At 30.8% G+C, this 19,146-nt stretch overlaps 1 protein-coding gene across 14 annotated transcripts in view; it reads left to right on the forward strand.

Moving 5' to 3' along the window:
• LOC124357269 (CUGBP Elav-like family member 1) overlaps positions 1–19,146 on the forward strand; it is a 1,015,984-nt gene that overhangs the window by 979,331 nt on the left and 17,507 nt on the right. For 10 of the 14 annotated variants that reach the window (XM_046808844.1, XM_046808846.1, XM_046808854.1 and 7 more), the window contains 6 exons: positions 347–458; positions 6,228–6,329; positions 11,195–11,263; positions 13,730–13,759; positions 16,191–16,226; positions 18,955–18,984. In XM_046808844.1, the coding sequence (XP_046664800.1) occupies positions 347–458; positions 6,228–6,329; positions 11,195–11,263; positions 13,730–13,759; positions 16,191–16,226; positions 18,955–18,984 (379 nt within the window). The remainder of the gene's footprint in view (positions 1–346; positions 459–6,227; positions 6,330–11,194; positions 11,264–13,729; positions 13,760–16,190; positions 16,227–18,954; positions 18,985–19,146) is intronic. The other 4 variants (XM_046808855.1, XM_046808852.1, XM_046808851.1 and 1 more) reach the window with 3 other exon arrangements.

Raw genomic sequence — 19,146 nt, forward strand, 5'->3', positions numbered from 1 at the left:
TTCTACTTAACTTGCTACAGTGACATGTTGAGACCAGGACAGTCCACTATCAACTTTTATGCCAAGGCATTTAACTAAAGAGAATTCCTTAGCTCCAAATGCATCTAGAGAAATTGAGGACTTTTGTTACATGTTAGAAACTAAACAAAAACAGTTCTATCAGAGTTAAACTCTAAGTGCGCATGTGTGCACACATGTGTGGGGGGGGGGGGTAGCAGATAAGTCCATCACTACTATTTTCAATTCAACCCAATTTTACACTTTGAACTAGGACAGGAACCAGACTACAAAAGAATTTGTAGCTCAGAAGTTGGCTATCAATAGTAATACTACCTTTATGTTTCAGACTGACTCGCAGTCGTACATTGCAGCATCCCAGCAGCTCCAACTGCTCCAGCAACTACAAAACAGTGGGCAGACCAATCTTGGCACTCAGTTGCTGCTGCACAACTCCCCAGGTAAGAAGACCATCATCCAGAAATTCTTGGATGATTTCTTGCTTGAAAACAATAATTTCATTTCTATTCTCACATTTTCTTTTGATAGACTTTCTCACGTATCTGTTATGTGTATTTTTACAATGTTTGTTGTCATCAGCCATAGAAAAATTGAGATAATGTTATGTCCTCATAATTGATACTTAAGAATATACAGCCATTGTCTCAAAAACTTCAGTCTTTAGTCAGGTGGTTCCAAAAGAAATATCTTCCCTTAAGAAGCAAAACATTTTGGTTGAGCCATAGTGAAGCCTATAACTCAAAAGGCTGGAAAAACTTAAATTTTGTCTGTCTGTCCACATGATATCCCGAAAACAAAATCTATAAACTTGAAATTTTGCATGAAGCTTCATTTAAATATGTTGAGTGGAAAGTTAGTGACAAAATTTGATTTTAGCGTACTCTTGCGTTGTAGTACCCTCCCTTACTCATGAGGTAGTGACAACTTTTTTTGGTGTTGTTTGATTATTTGAACACCACTATGAAGCATAATTTAACTGACAGAAATGTGAATATATCATGTGACAAGGTATCCAGAGAACAATTTGAGAAAGATTTTTCCGTAGAATTTGAATTTTCCATTAAATTTAATTTCAAGATAGAAAAATAGGTGTTCTAGGATGGTGCATGTCCAACCATGGATTTTGCCTGAGCGTAATTTTTGTGTCAACTTCTGTTCTATATGATTGTATATCTGTCTATCTGCCCTCATGACATCTCAAAATTAAATTATTTATAAATTTGAAATTTTGCATGCAACCTCAGTGAAACCTATTTGGCGTATTATTATTATCTTGTATTTTTTGGTCCATTACATTACTATTACGTTTGTGGCTGAAGGTGAAAGATGAATCGTATCATTCTTTTCTCTATAAATTTATGATTGGTAATAATGTTCAAGGTATTCTTAGCTTAATATATTGATGGAACATGACAAATTACCCTCAGGCACACCTGTTGATCTGATTAAAGTGAAACAGTAATGTTCAATGGGCTTTAACATCAAATGTGGGCTAATTCGATAGAGATGGCACTTACTGAAATGTAATCATCAGTGATGCAATTACCGTCTGTTACTGCCATACGAACATTCCTGTGCTGGTGACCGTATTAATGCAGTGTAACACAACTGCTCAGACATAACTCTGTTGTGTGGCCGCCCTCTCAATGTGGTCTTAACTGTGTTACATGCCCTTTAACATCCCTTGCCTTGTGTAGTGTTTACATCACCAAATGAGAGGTGATGTAAACACTATACAAGGCAAGGGATATTAAAGGGCATGTAAACTTGTTTATCGTACTTTAAATTAAAGATGAATAAATCATTCTAGGCAGAACTATTTGTAAATTCTTAAAATTTAGTATTAAAAATATGCAAACATTCATGATCAGACTAATCCATACTAGACATAATTGCCCAAGTTGTCATGGTTATGAATTAAATTGAATCAATCCTGTTTTGCACAGAAGTGTCGGTTGAGAACGCTAATGCTGTTGACTTCCGATGTTCTGGTCTTTATTTTAATGTTGTATTTTTGTAAGATTTTAATCATGTCTTAATGTAATTTTGTTGATACATTTTGTTATAAGGAAGTAACAAATTTTTTTAACATTACATTATCACGTTAAATTAAATATATAGGTATGTTGAAATTGTCAATGCAGTTTATTTCTTGTAATGTACTATACCATCGAGTTCAATTTTAGCTTTAAGAAACTCGACTCTTAAAAGTAATTTATTACCCTGATCATATTGGGTACCATTATTTATTTATGAAAATATTGATGAAAATTACCTTGAGTAAAATCAACAACTCAACCTGTACACTATCATCATCCAGTCTTACAAAGGTTCCGTGATCCCAATTAATACTAAATGTGATATTTGAAAGGGTTGACAGTTTCACTACATATATATTACACAATCAATGTTAATCCTTAAACTGCCAACATCTGATCTTGCAGTGGCTTTTGAGTTTTTGGACGCCCGTAACAGTCAATTTACAGTGCAACCTCTTTAAGTCAGACCCCTTTATGTTGGAACCCAGATCAATTCAGGAAAATTAAAAATTAGCTTTTTGTCATCCACCCACAGATGTTTGTTTATCAGTAGACTTCATAGAATTCGATGAGTCAGCCTGATGCATAACATCGTAGTGGGAGGGGGAAATAGCCTATCTGCTCATTCAGGCTGCCGCTAGCTACATTTACATGTCCAGATCATTTCCACTGAAATATTGTGTCAGTTCAGTTTGTGTGTGAGTTCATTTATAACGCTAGTAGCTTTTCTTTTCTCTGTTGTGTATGTACAGTTGTTGTGTAGTAAATATCTGTAAACAATGGCAACAAAACACAAAAATATTGTAACGCTGGAAAAGCAGCTAGAAGCTTTAGGACGAATTGATACAGGTGAGTCATTAAAATTAACTGCAGCTGATTTTGGAATTGGAAATGTTATAGTCAGACTGGAAGAAAAATTGGAAATCCATGGAAGAGTTTGGTTTAAAATGATGTCTTAAAGGCAGTTTGGATGATCAATGCAATGCGAAGAAAGCTAAAAATGAATCGCTGGACAAAACATTGTTGGTTTGATTTTGTGCAGAAAGGGAACGAGATTACCATTGTCAAGTCCCATTGTACAGCAAAAGGCTTTTAGTTTGAATAATCATTTGGTGATTCAAATTTTACTGCCAGTCAAGGCTGGCTTGATAGGTGGAAAAAAACACCATGGTATCCTTCAACTTACTGTAACTGGCGAAAGTTGTCTGGCAATGTTGAAATGACTGATAAATTAAAGAAAGACTTTGGAAATTTTGTAAAGAAAGAGAATACATTATCAGATCATATTTATAATTCCAACCAGACCGGTTTATTCTATCGTATGTTACCAAGCAAAATGGTGGCTATAAAACTATGAGTCAGCAAAAGATTTCAAAAATAGGATCGCTTTAACATAATGGCTTGTAGCAATGAGTCACGCAATCATAAATGTACACTACTTTTAATAGGAAAATAAATTAAAAAAACCCAGGATACTACTGGTTTTTTTAGTATTTTGTTCCCGGTATTATAAAATATCAATAGGAAAAAGTTGGCAGAAGCACGCTTATAAAGTCATGGAAGAAGGTATGACCTAATGTGTTTTACTTGCCAGAGAACCAGATTGAAGCCATGGGGAGAGAAATTGACAATGAAGTGCAGTCTCAGGAGTTACTAGGGATATTTATAAATGTCGATGAATGCTCAGATGTTGACATTAATGGTATTGAAAGTTGGTTGGATGTATAATTTAATGATTTTAAATATAAACTTCAGCAGGATACTAAAAAATTAAAAATATTGTATTGTTCTTTAGTGGTTTGAAAACATGTTTGATAGAACTATAGCAAAAATATCGAGAATAAAGAAGAAATAATTGTATTGATGATGCATAAAACCAAACAAAGTAAGAGTATAATTTTTATTTTGGAATTCCCATTTGATGATAAAGTGTGTCAATATAATATTCAAATCATTAATTAGTACTATTCTTTTAAAATCATATATAAAATTATATATAACATTTTAATAAGAAACTATTATCTTACTCTAAATTCATTGCAAAATACTTCAAATTAGCCCTAACACAATATTCCTCATTTTTGTCACTTAACTAAAAAGCAACGTTCTGCTGATATTCAAGTGAATACAGATTTAATCACAATATTGACAACTACTCATCTGGAATCTTGTAACTCAACCGATTGTGAAATTGAGTTCATTGTTAAATGTGACAATCGAGACAGTGGTCCAAGTTTCATTGTCTCGCAACAAAGACGAACGTGAACGAAGCGATAGAGCGCCTTCACGGAGGGATACCCCATCAGAAACTTATCTATTGTTCAAACAGAAAACTTTGCGAAAGCATGCTTCAATAAATTTGCTCGATTTCAACAAGTTTCCATTAGAAACTCCATCCCTGTTTAGCAACTCGTCTTACTTACTGAGTCAGACTGACTGTTTTAAATGTTATTCCACTCAACATTTACATTACGGTAACTTGATATTCCCTGACTGAATTGTTGAGATCGTCTAGCAGCTGTTTTCCTCCATAGTTTTTGTTTATTTGAGAAAATGTATATTTCACTTCAGTTCTTAAATGTACTAATAAAGTTAACGTTAGTAAAGTGATACTTATCTTAACATAGTTGAAAATGAAATTGAGGAAATGAAGACACAAAAGCAGAAGTTAGATGCATAGTATGTTTTAGTGTCTTACATATGAAAATTTGAAAGCAGCACTCTTCCTTCTGAAAGTAATGGCTGTTGTCATAGTTTAGGAAACATGACTTCATTGCACCAGTTCATTTTGATAGTATATTATTGTCCTGTTTTTTCTTTTATAAGGAGTGTTGGCATACCCACAAATTACTTGTTGAGTGGGAATACTCTTAGTTTTATAGAGTACCTCTCTAAGGAAAAAGGGAATAAAAGAGATGAAGAGAGTATAAAAACAGTATACATTTTTATCTCAAATCGTTACTAAACAAATTTTTAAAGTAGTTATATTTTCTGTTCCTATTGGATTCTAATTTTGTGTTTTGTTTGTTTATTCTAATACAGAAATTATTCATGCCTTTAAATTAATTTAAAACGGTCTAGTAAATTCAACATAATTATATAGTGTTACAACGATTAAAAAGTAACATATGTTCATAGACTAACCCCTAGAACACTGAATATAAATTTCTGTACTTCCCCCTAGCGTGCTAATACAATTAAACAAATCTTTTTCAATTTTTTAAAAGTTTTATTTGAATTAACGTTTCTAAAGTTATTGTAGGACAAAAAATATAAAATTTTAATTTTTTAATGATTTTTATAGTTTTATAATGTTATCACTGACATAATACACATGAGAAGGGTTAAAGACATACAAGAGTTAGTGTTACCTCTTCACTGAGGTATTTAAAAGATGGCCACTCCAAAAGTGCTGATTTGGTAAATTTTTTTTGCTCAAATTATCAAACTTTAGAGTTATTCAAACATCAAATGAGCAATATGGAGTCAAATAATACACATGTTGAAACCATCCAATCAATTTTTTGGACAGAGTAAAAATGTGAAATGAGCAATCAATCTCAGCTTTCAAATATCAATAATTATAATAATGACAAATGTCATTTTGAAGTTAAAGAATAACCAGAAGTTAGATGTAGCACTAATAGAAGAATAATGTGGATACTTTATCTTAATACTGTTTTACTTCAGAAAGTTTGAAATTTGTGCAGCAGTGTTCTCATTGTTGTACTGTAGCATTAGACTAGCATGTACTCCACATTGTAAGTTCTGAATAACTTCAGCTAACATTGTTGAGTGTGCCAACTTGCTTTCATACTATTCTCTCCTTGCAGGTCAATAGGCTTTGCTAATCCAATACTTTGCAACATTCACTACTTTCTTTGTCAGTTATTTTGTATTTTCACCCTCTCTGTATTTCTTAACCCTTTTAACACGGAAGAGAAAGCAATATTTCCTCTTAAAACTGACCATTATATTAAGACTAAGAAAGATACACTGCATAATAACATGTTATAACAGTGGCGTTCTAAGCATTAAACAAATATCAGTAATATTTTTCAATGTTTGTGAAAATCTATATAATATATTCTGGCAAATCCTCTTTATTTTGTTTTTTCTCTAAATGAGAAGTACTCCTTATTTTGACACTTATGTATTTAATTTTTCCAGCCCTTACAAACTTGTCAGCTCTAAACAACTCCACTGCCAGTTTAGGAGACTTCAACCAAGCAAACCTTGGAGGTTTGGCGTCTTTAGCGAATTTCTCCACAGGTGAGTGTGATTAAATGTTTGTAAAATTACACTGATACAATACTGACATAAAAATTTATCACATACAATTTTTTAACTTCAATTAGTATGTATAAGTTCTTACTTAAGGAATTTTTGTTGTAAATAATCTGTAATTAATTTTATATTATACGAGTACAAATGATAGTTTAAAAATATAAAAGAAGACCTTTGTAAAGATTATAGAATATTTTTTTTGTTAAATTGGATTGGTTTAAGTGGTGCCAATTAACACTACTTTATGGGTATTGTTATATAATCAGGACTTCATAGTACAATTCAGACCATCAGCTATTAAGTTTTACCACACCATCCCATTCTCATTAAGTACTTACCAATAAGTACTATACCCAAAGCGATCTAAGGTTTACACAATTAAGCCTAACTTTTTTGTTTCGTTTAATAAATGTGCATTATAAATACTGTATAAAAGTTATTACAGTAGTTTAAATTTGTGTACAAAACATTGTCTCTATAAACCAAAAAATAATTATTTTTTAACTTAATCATGACGAAAAAAATTAGCCAAATAAATTGAATTTGGCACACCTACAACACATATAAATGAACTATAATTATTAAACTATTAAATTACAAAATGTGAAAAGCTGTCCCATGTGGAAGTATTTAAATTCCCCCTCCCCCCACCAACTCATACATAGAATTTGAATATGACGCAGGCAAGAATTAATAGCATCGTTACATGTATATTAGGTAACAAGAACTGAAAATTATATCAGGATCTTCATCAGTATTATATACTACATAGCTAATATGTTCTTTTTCACAAAAAAGAAACAAAATATACATTTTATTTATCTTATTGTGAAGTATTTTTACTACATGGTGATGTATATCACCCTTCTTATTCAATTTGCATTTAAACCTTAGTAATAACATGAAATATTGTTCTGGAAACAATATAAACTAGAAAAATATTAATGTAATAGGCGCAATGATTTTTACGATTATTCAGACCGATCATCGGAACAGCTGGTATTGCTAATGTCAAAAAATACGATAAATCAACAATCAAATAATAGTAAATACAACTTTTCCAAAGCATCACAAAACACTTTAAGGTTATAATCCCAGTTACTTCACTATTAAGTAGTGAACTTCAATGAACATACTTTATAAGCTGATAATCTTAAACATAACAGACGTACTTGTATTATGTAACAAACGGACGAAGGTATCATCATGCAAATGTTGAACTAAAATAACTTAATTTATGTTTGAAGGTTTATAATAAAGACAAGTTTTATTATAATTTTATTAGGTTATATTACTTTTTAAAATAAGTATTGAGTACTCAGTGGTGATCTTAAGGCTAGTCTGGAGCCATTGTATGTAGTATTTCAGGTTAAGCTTAGATAATTATATGTTTACGTACGTAAATGCAGAGATCAAACTAAAATGGGATACAAACTGGGTGATAATACGAGATGCTAACCACTCAGCTACATATGCTAGTGAGTATGCTTCTGTATGAATTTTTTAAGTAAATAATTTGTACCAAGTTTAGTATGCAGTTTAAATAAATATAAATATAGAACTAAATTTGCATCTAAAATTGTTTTGCGATTAAAACTGGTTGGGTAAAATAATTAACAGTTAATTGTGGGCTCACAAGGTCCTTGTTAGAGATGAGACTATATATAATTGATTGACAGGGAGACTAACAGACAAACAACGTCCTGAGCTGACTTGACTGGTCTGCTGCCACTACATTGTCTGAAGGTAGGCCAAAAATAAAATTTGGCTTGTTGCCAAATCATTTATACAGTAAGGAAAACATTTTGAGTGACAGCACTATTTATACGGATGCTCCTGCGGCCCTCTCTCGTAAATCCCGTACCTGTTGACGATCCGAAGCTGTGGGACATTCCGTCAGTTAATGTCCCATTGTGCGATGGAGTAACGCTCTTCTGTCTCGCCTCTTTGGCATGTTTCGGGCCAATTTGGATGAGCTCACTCGTTTAATACATCATGAACAAATTGAAACTTTACAAAGTATTTTCCGCTGCCATTTCTCTTCCATGGTTGTAAATTTGGGCTGATAATACATAGGAGTCTTGTTTAACATTTTCACTCCCTACCTGGCAGTTTGTTTATTTAAAACTTGTCCTAATTGAATTTTAGATATATTCCTTTAAAATTAAACAATGTGTTCATGTGTGATTTAAACTTTAGTCCTCCCCTTATAAAATTAAATGTAAAAGAGTAACTTTATACACATGTTTTAGAGAGAGAAAGAGATTTTAATATCACAACCACAATTAATCATCAGACTACTTTTTCTTATTGAGTCAAGGAAAGATATTGTACAGAGGTAATCATGTATCTATTTTTTCAATATTATACTAAATGAGTTACTGAATATGTGAAAAATATAGAATTGTCTAAATCAAGAGATGGTCAAAATAAATATATACTCTCTCCAATATAGTTTAATTTAATACTAGTGTTAAAACTAATTCAATATTTTTCATAATTATCTCGTAATTTTATGATGAAATAACAATTTTGAAAAAGTTAAATTTCTTGTTATTCTTCCTAATTTTATTTTCAAATACAAAATTTGTATTTCAGGCCAAGTGGAAAAAGTAAACAATAAAAAGTGTCAGTGTTCAAAACAACTCAAACTTCAAAAGAATGTTATATTTTACTAGATGTATGCATAAAGCTCAAGATACTATGTACTAACCATGCTTTTATTAATTTTAAAATGTTAAGAAAAACACCAGAAGATACTGAATCTTGAGGTATTATTATTATCATGGATGACAATGTAAATAGATCAGATTTATTTGATGTTACCTATGATTTGAGACTGCACTAAGATAAGATAGTACCTTTAAACTACAGCATAAATAGGTGCCTCTCTGGCAGCAAAGTGATTACCCTGCTTGCTCTGTCAACGCTCTTGGGTCAGTCCTGGTATTACGTCGTTAGGTGTCAAAATGAATGAACAAACTAGTAATTTATGCAAGAACAAATAATATAGTTTGTAAATTCAAATTGTAATATAACCTTAAAATTTCACAAAAAATACATACACAATATCTTTTACCCGAAGTACAATAAAAAGTGTCAGTGTTCAAAACAACTCAAACATTCAAAAGAATGTTATATTTTACTAGATGTATCCATAAAGCTCAAGATACTATGTACTAACCATGCTTTTATTAATTTTAAAATGTTAAGAAAAACACCAGAAGATACTGAATCTTGAGGTATTATTATTATCATGGATGACAATGTAAATAGATCAGATTTATTTGATGTTACCTATGATTTGAGACTGCACTAAGATAGTACCTTTAAACTACAGCATAAATAGGTGCCTCTCTGGCAGCAAAGTGATTACCCTGCTTGCTCTGTCAACGCTCTTGGGTCAGTCCTGGTATTACGTCGTTAGGTGTCAAAATGAATGAACAAACTAGTAATTTATGCAAGAACAAATAATATAGTTTGTAAATTCAAATTGTAATATAACCTTAAAATTTCACAAAAAAATACATACACAATATCTTTTACCCGAAGTACAATAAAAAGTGTCAGTGTTCAAAACAACTCAAACATTCAAAAGAATGTTATATTTTACTAGATGTATCCATAAAGCTCAAGATACTATGTACTAACCATGCTTTTATTAATTTTAAAATGTTAAGAAAAACACCAGAAGATACTGAATCTTGAGGTATTATTATTATCATGGATGACAATGTAAATAGATCAGATTTATTTGATGTTACCTATGATTTGAGACTGCACTAAGATAGTACCTTTAAACTACAGCATAAATAGGTGCCTCTCTGGCAGCAAAGTGATTACCCTGCTTGCTCTGTCAACGCTCTTGGGTCAGTCCTGGTATTACGTCGTTAGTTGTCAAAATGAATGAACAAACTAGTAATTTATGCAAGAACAAATAATATAGTTTGTAAATTCAAATTGTAATATAACCTTAAAATTTCACAAAAAATACATACACAATATCTTTTACCCGAAGTACAATAAAAAGTGTCAGTGTTCAAAACAACTCAAACATTCAAAAGAATGTTATATTTTACTAGATGTATCCATAAAGCTCAAGATACTATGTACTAACCATGCTTTTATTAATTTTAAAATGTTAAGAAAAACACCAGAAGATACTGAATCTTGAGGTATTATTATTATCATGGATGACATTGTAAATACATCAGATTTATTTGATGTTACCTTTGATTTGAGACTGCACTAAGATAGTACCTTTAAACTACAGCATAAATAGGTGCCTCTCTGGCAGCAAAGTGATTACCCTGCTTGCTCTGTCAACGCTCTTGGGTCAGTCCTGGTATTATGTCGTTAGGTGTCAAAATTAATGAACAAATTAGTAATTTATGCAAGAACAAATAATATAGTTTGTAAATTCAAATTGTAATATAACCTGAAAATTTCACAAAAATACATACACAATATCCTTTACCCAAAGTACATCATTGTCTAGAATGTTGATATATTTTATGTCAGTTAAAATATGTCTGCCTTAAAATCTTAACATAAAGTAATGATTTGCTCTGCAATCAGTTGGATACCTGCAGAATACATGTCAAAGTGCGAGTAGAGATTGCTTCTGTAACAAATATACGACGATTTTAATATAGCTTTATTACAGAGCAATTATCGTCAGTGTACAATATAGTTTGCTAATTAGTAAGACTCAATTTTCTATCCAACCACCGTTAACTGTTAAATTATATTTTGAACTGATAGCAATCAGTACCTAAAGATTTTTTTGTTTTTATTATTAACAATATTATTTTTATTTACATGTGTAATATTGTTCTTGCCTTTTACAGTGCCCATGAGTATGCAGAACCTAGTCACACTGGCAGCCATCACGGCAGGAAACACTGTCTCACCCACTGGTCAGTACAGCATATGTGCTCATATTTATATTGTACTGTAAACCAAGTATGAAAAATTCCTATTCAGTTCTAAGAATTTTCAGCCCTTTGTGTTTAGCCACGAATTTTGAAATAGTAAATTTTAAAGTAATGAATTTAGGTACGGAAATAATTATTCTTGGTAGAGTTTTGACTATTTTAGCTATGGTTTGGAAAATTTATCAAGGATGAATATCTATTGATTTGGAGAAGATATGGTAAATATTCATGGCAAATACTTTTTAAACTGTAAAATCTATGGCTTTTAAATAGTATACTAAATGAGTTACTATAGAATTAACTATAGAATTCTCTAAATAATGTGAGTGTCAAAATAAATATTTATATTAAGTGCTCTCTTATAGATTCTTTATGTAACCACTTTATATTTGTGACACTTAAAGCATTACTTAAAAATATATGTGTAATTTTAATTTGTTCAGTAATCTTTTTAGTTTTTTAAACATAATTATCTTATGAGGATAAAAAAAGAATTTTAAGAATAAAATATTCATAAATAAAGAAATAAAGGTAAAAGAGAACAAAATATGTACTTTTCAAAAACTATTCTTATCAAAATATAGGTAAATATCTTATCAAAATATAGGTGACTGTTGGGCCACAGTAACACCTTATAGGTTCTTACAACGTACAGCTATGTTTGTGTTCAAATATTAAAAAGCACTGGAGGCTATAACAATGACTTTTTACTGTAACCCTGAAAATTTAACATTTTATTCAAAACTTTTAATTTATAGTGTACCTCTATTGTTGGTATCCCAATAATCCAAATTGCGCAGTCAAACTAGAAGATTACACAGTCAAAACGCTAAAAAGATTCAAAATTAAGAAAACACAGTTTTTAATTATAATACACATATTTACAAACATAGTTTTAATCAGCTCGCTTACACATCCAGCTGGTGTGGCACAAGCTTGAACTTAGCCCATGGCAAACTACAAGTCAAATCTGGTAGCCAATAAGGTCAAACTGTGGTGTTGATCGAAATGAACTGTAAACCCAATTAAATCAGACTGTGGCGGCAAAAGGATTAATATTAGTATTACAGTTGCAAAATATAATGTTTATAAATAAAGTCTTTATAAAAAAAGAAACAATGATACCAACCGATAATAGCGATGTTAGACCTTGTACTGGCCTAAATTGTAATGTAAATTTTTATTTCCATGGTATTAATTCATTATGATATATCAAATATTGTTATTCTCTATTGTTTTCCAAAAATAAGTTACTATTTGGTGACTTGCAACCAATTTATACTAGCTGAAACAAGTCAGAAATAAGAAAAAACCTAAATAATTTTAGCAATAATTTGTTTATTTGAAGTTACATTAACCTTAAAGTAAAGTTACTAACATCTTAAATTTAATAGCAACATACAAAGTAAAATATATTATAATATAACATAGAAGTAGTGAGATATTCATCAGCATGACAAGTGCATGTATATGATACACATATGGTGTCATCTGTAACAGCAGTGTATCATGTCATTATTCCACTATGGCATCATTCTGCCTGAATCTGCTAATATATATGAACTTACGTATTAAATGAAATAACAATAATAATAACAGAGTTCAGACTCTTGTGTAATATTGTTAGACATCTACATTACCACCATAATTTCACAAGAATCATTGTATTTTTTAATTATTAGCCATTTAGAGAAAGAATCTACACAACTCCATTTTACTTAGTTGTAATTTAGATACTCATTATTACGCTGTGTTACAGTTAAATCAGTAATATATAAATATAGGAAATTAAGTATCAATTTCTAAAAAAAAAAAATAGTGAGGGTTTGTTATATAACTTACCATCAACCTTGCAAATAGAAATGTCATCAATTATACATCATTGCCTAATATTCTTGAAACAAAACTATCTCATTTAAACTTTAAATATTACTCATTCACAATTCACCTCATAATGCACCACACTCTTATTGTTTGTCGTCAACAACTTAAGTTAGTAATTCCATTGATCCTAAGGCAATTCAAAATATTCGAATCATAATTAGACATTGATTACTTACTTAATTTGTAGTAAACCGTACAATTAGGTATCAAATTTCAGATTTTTGCAGGTACATATTTTTCTCTTGGACAATATTTAATGACAATGTGCTGCTCAAGTATTTTGTCTAACTTGTTACAGTATTTGGTTGGTACTATTTCAACTTTTGTGATACAACACCGTCTAAATATAAGAGACCATGTATACTTATTTATATTACTAAGCAGATGGTAAGAAACTCTGGTTTGTATTTGATAATATTGTATTAGACAACAACTTGTTTGGTGCTGAACTCACACAAGTATTTTAAATTTCCAAATTGTTGTGTGGAGAAGATTGTAAATGTCATCACTGCTAAAATGTGCCTTAAGGCTTGTTCAGCACTTTAAATATCTTGTTGTTTATAGGGTCGAGTACATCTAGTCTCAGTAGTCCAGGTCTGTGAAAATTTTAAAAAGTTTGGAAAATTTACTCTTTATTTTTTCCAGTAATTTCCCCACTTTTTTGAGCTAATGGAGTTTTTCTTTGGTTGTTTTATTAACCCATTTAACAAATCGTGCATGTACATCCATCCCTCAGTTAGATTGTTATTTTAATATCTTGTGCTTGACATTTTGTACTTAGTCTGTTTTTCAACATTTTTGTTAGTTCAATTTTTTTAGATTGTAAACAAGTTGTTTTCAACAATTATCTATTCTGATTACTAGGTTGAGTATGTTTAGATGGTGAGATATTTGGCTTATTTGTAGATAAAAATGTTGACTTTTCTTTGCTCTGTGGTGGTGGTGGTGCAATTTTTGTTATTGCCATGTGATACTTATTTGTTTTCTCTTACTATATTAACATAACATACATAAACATGAATAGTTATTATGTTAGTATTACTGCCTTTAACTGCAAATATTGTTTTAGATATAATAATGATATAATCTTAATTATTAAGAGTAGATTTTTATACAAGGGGTCCATAAGACTTGTTCTTCCTCTTAAACTCTTAACTTATGAATGAGTACAGTCAGAAACTTTTGCTTTATTGAGTGTAGACTAAAACTGATGCTTTCAGATGTGTTGGGTTCAAATCCTGTCTGTAATGTCAGCCTTATTCTGTACTGACTCTCATCTTGATTCCGTTTGATAAAATTCTCAAACAGGCCAGTAACACATGAGGACGGGCAGAATAAGACTAAAAGAGGGATCAGCTCCTATTTTTTGTTCTATTTACCTTTTGACCCCTATTCCAAGATGAGTGCCATATAGCAGCTCAACACGTACATAAACCCCCAACTTGTAATACTACTAAAGTTATAATACAAAGGGGTTTATGAAATTAGTAGTAAAAAAATTGCTCTATGTCCTCCAATCCACCTTTGTGGAAATCACCACTATTTTGGCTCAGTTTAATCTTTTGAAATCTGGTTTTGCGTTGTTGTGTTCTACTAACTAAGGCCTTTAGTTTGATGTACTTCTCAATCTATGCTTGCATTTAAGATTTTCAAGTCTTCCTCCGTGAGACAGCTTCCTTGTTTGATAAAAACCAGAGTAACTGAAAATTTGGATTTTTAAATACTATATTGATAAGCTCAAGTGGCATATTATTATCTATAATCGGTTGGTAGCTTGGGAGGAAGGCCGGTTCCAAACTTAATTGACACCCTGTATATTGTAAAGTTATACTTGGGCAAATATAAAGATTATTGGAATAGATAATGTAAGTATTTAGTATACAAATCTTTTGGATATTTGTCCAACTTGTGCATGCAGATGTGTCTTTTAGATTTTAAGGACATTAAAATTTACTGAATTATACAATAAAATGCACTCCATCCTCATATTCAGTTACAACAAATCTAGAAATGTTGTATTTTTATTGATTAGTACATATTTTTTGTACAAAGAAAGCTTGGAGAAAACTTATGTCAATGTTATATTTAGTATTATTAGATCTAAAATAATGGAACTAGTACCTAATGTCATAAATGACATGGAATTGGACATCATGAAATTATGATGCTATATGTGCCCATGAAATAAATAGAGCCCATAATTATGGAATTATTGTATAGTTGTCTATAATAGTGAATAGAAATTGAATTTATCCTATAAATTTTATTAATATCATATTAGGATTTTAGCTTTTAAGGTGAGGGTAATTGTTTTAGAACCACACAGAGTAGCATTCAATTACTAAAACAATATTTAATCGAAAGTTAATCATTCAATTCAACAGTCATATTCTGAAACATTTCAATCGCTGTTTTTTTTCACTAAACTTCAACTTCACGGTACGTCCTATAAAGGTAGAATAAATGAATTACAATTACTAATTAGTTGAGTTTGTAACATGCATTTCTATGCTATCAGTAGATAGATCCTCTTATTGTTTTAATGCTAAACATATTCTTTGTAATGTCTTTATCAATTCCAAAGCTAACATCACATCCAATCAGGAACCACCATCTGTTTTGTTTCAAAACTGTAATTTTTATTCTTGGGGTTGTTTTCAAATCAAACGTATGGGTATAATACTGTTTTATTTTACTACCTTGATGCACATCCTCTGCATTGTAATTAATGAAGGTTTCTATTTGCAACCTATGAGTCTTCAAAGTAAAGTATTATGTTAAATATATTTTTAGGTATATCTCTTCTTTTTGAATATTCAAGATTTTTTCAATTATATGAAAATACTTTTTGATTAAGAGTGAGATTATATATTTTAATATGTAAACACTAACAATGAAGATTGTATATTTTATGTAAAGAAAATAATAATTTATTATTACAGATATTTTAGTATGCACATTTGTACTCTTATCAATGTAATTTACTATTTTTGAAATTTTCCAAATCATATATTTTCTGTTTCAGCTCATTCGAGTTTAACAGGCTCAGCCACTGCTGCAGGTTAGTATGAAATTTAAACGTTTGTAAAAAAGTTTTTTTGTGCTTCTTTTTAAAATCTATAGAATCACAAAACTCATCACTAAAGTAAAGTGTATTCTTATTAAAGTGTAAATAAATCATGTATGAAAATTTTTTTATTTGAAACTGTCAAAGGCTTATTAAAATTCACTACCAAAATAAGGTCTTTCTGGTTAGAGAAGGGCTCTGGGCCATAAAAATCTATTGATAGGAACCCAGCTAGGCTCACATAACGGGGGGGGAACAAGAACTTTTATGTAATAATCGTACTAAATACTGTTATTTCACCAAAACTCATGGCTTCCTCAGAGTATGCCAGATAATTGAAACATCTATTTACCAGATAGTTTTATTTACTAAAGATGGCTCTCTACAATGAGGCCAAAATTGGTCAATATTATAATGTTAACAGTGATAATTGTGACTGTAAAACATATAATATAGGCTGTGTAGGCCTTAGTAAGAACTAAGAAAGTAGAAAGAACTAACGCAAGATAATTAAACTGCTGCCCACCTGCTGGATGGTCACACAAGTAGTTGATGCCAACTTTTCACACTAACACTAGGAGAGGAGAATGCTATTTGAGAATTTTGCTAATTTTAATTCTGCTAAGATTGTCTGATTCTGAAGTTAAGAGAGCTAAGTGATTTGGTGATTGTGCTGATTTAGAGGATGGTATTGTCTATATGATTCTGCGGATGAGCGAGTTAAGTGATTTTGTTAGATCGTAAGATGGTATTGTCTGATAATGCGATTTAGAGAGTCAAGATTATGGAGATTCTGTTGGATGGGAGGATGGTATTTTCTGTATGAATCTGCAGTTGGGAGAGTCAAGAGATTTGATGATTATGCTGGATTGGAGAATGGTATTGTCTATCTGATTCTGCAGTTTAGAGAGTTAAGTGATTTGGTAATTGTGCTGGATAGGAGAATGGTATTGTCTGTATGAATCTGCAGTTGGGAGAGTCAAGAGATTTGGTGATTTTGTTGGATAGGAAGATAGTATTGTCTTGAGTCTGCGATTGAAAAAGTCAAGAGATTTGTTTATTCTTCTGGATCAGAGGATGGAATTGTCTCTCTTATTCTGTAATTGAGAGAGTCATTAGGTTTTGTGATTTCATTGGATGGGTATTGTATATCTGATTCTGCGGTTGAGAGAGTCATGAAAGTTGTAATTCTGCTGGATGGTAAGGTGGTATTGTGAAGATTTTGCACCTTGCAGTGATGGACCTGTAGTTTATGCAACTACAGAGAATTTCGGATATGTATTTAGTAGAATATTGCTTAAAATTTAATTGACAAATCACATTGCCAAAATATCCAAATGAGTTTTGAGGTATTACATAACTAAGAGATTGATAGAAATTTTAAAGTCGAAGAATCGGCTTGATAAGCGGAGAAGTTTTGTAAGGCTGTTTTGTGAAGTGTGGAATACATGGGGTTGTTTCTCATGAGGAATGACTGAATAGTTTAAGTCATGTAACTTAAATGCTCCATCATTTGGCAGTGGTTTCTGAGTAATATGGATGTGATGGTTGGAGGTTTTTTAAGTAAATTTCAGACACAGGGGAAAGCTTATTAAGGATGTGGATTCTCCTTTAACTCATTTTGCAATGTAGATGTATATTTTGTACAAGGTCTTTTGAAATCAAAGATTTCTTTTTTATATAAGTCCACAAAAATTAATAAGTTAAATTGAAAAAAATGTCCAATTGCTCCAAGAATTATCATAAAAGTTGATTGTTTTGTTTCATTGTAAATTATTTATTCTAGAGATAAAACTGAAATAAGAATAATACTGATACCTTAATATCAAAGTTATTACGAGAAATAAACAACATGGTGTTTGTTTTTCCTAAATTTCAGACACTTGACCAAATAGAAAATTTAATGTAGCAATTATTTACTGACCGACAAAACCTATTTTTGATGGAATTTCTTTTCTTTGTCAGCTTATGAACCTCTTAAGTATTACAAAATATGCACTTATGGTGTTAATGGTATTTTCTGACAAATACAAATGTAAATGTATGTGGTTGTACTGTTAGAAATATTGTGATAAATCGAATCCGAATCCCAATTATACACAATTTAAAATTATTCAATTTAAATTAGTCCCCATGAATAGTTTCACTACTCAAGATCTAACTGAAAACTGAGTAAATATAAAAACTAATAGCTTCATTACTTATCTATCCCTGCTATACCTACTGAAACAATAAAATAATTATAGATAAACACATATGATGAAAAATTCCAAGTTGATCAATGTTTTTTGCTGGTTGTGCAGTATGAATATAATATAATATCACAATAGGCTCTGATAATCAGCTCTATAAGTACAGTAGTAATGAAACAGTGTTACTGTTCAAATATAGAAAACTTGATGCCTAGGGCATAGAAGTTATTTGCAAAATGAGTCTATATATGTAAACACGTCCATGGCAGTCAAATGATTAAAAAAATATTATAGTAGCAAATTAATTTTAACTTAGAATTTCTTTGATCAACTTATGAATATCTTGATTTCAATAATATTACTTTCATTTTGGGAGATCTTTTATTTCTAGTGAAGAATGGGTAAAGATTTAATATTAATTAATTATTTTACTTCATATTAAAGATTAATACAGGCAATACCAAGGACATCGTTGCTAGTTTTATAGTAAAAATTATCAGTAACAGACTAGTAACAATTTGTGTTTGCAGCTGCCTTGCTGGGGAAGGCTGCATCGCCTGGTAAGGCTGAATGGTTTTTGCATGGTTTGGTTTTGATTTCTATTTTTTTAAGCATTAACTATTTTATATTTTGCACAAAATATACTAGTGTATTTCCATCACTACTGATGAACACACAAAAAGACTGATTATTTGTTACCAACGAGTTGTAATGTTAAAACT

This window comes from Homalodisca vitripennis, chromosome 3 (assembly GCF_021130785.1).
Source record: "Homalodisca vitripennis isolate AUS2020 chromosome 3, UT_GWSS_2.1, whole genome shotgun sequence".
In the NCBI taxonomy this organism is placed as follows: Eukaryota; Metazoa; Arthropoda; class Insecta; order Hemiptera; family Cicadellidae; genus Homalodisca; species Homalodisca vitripennis.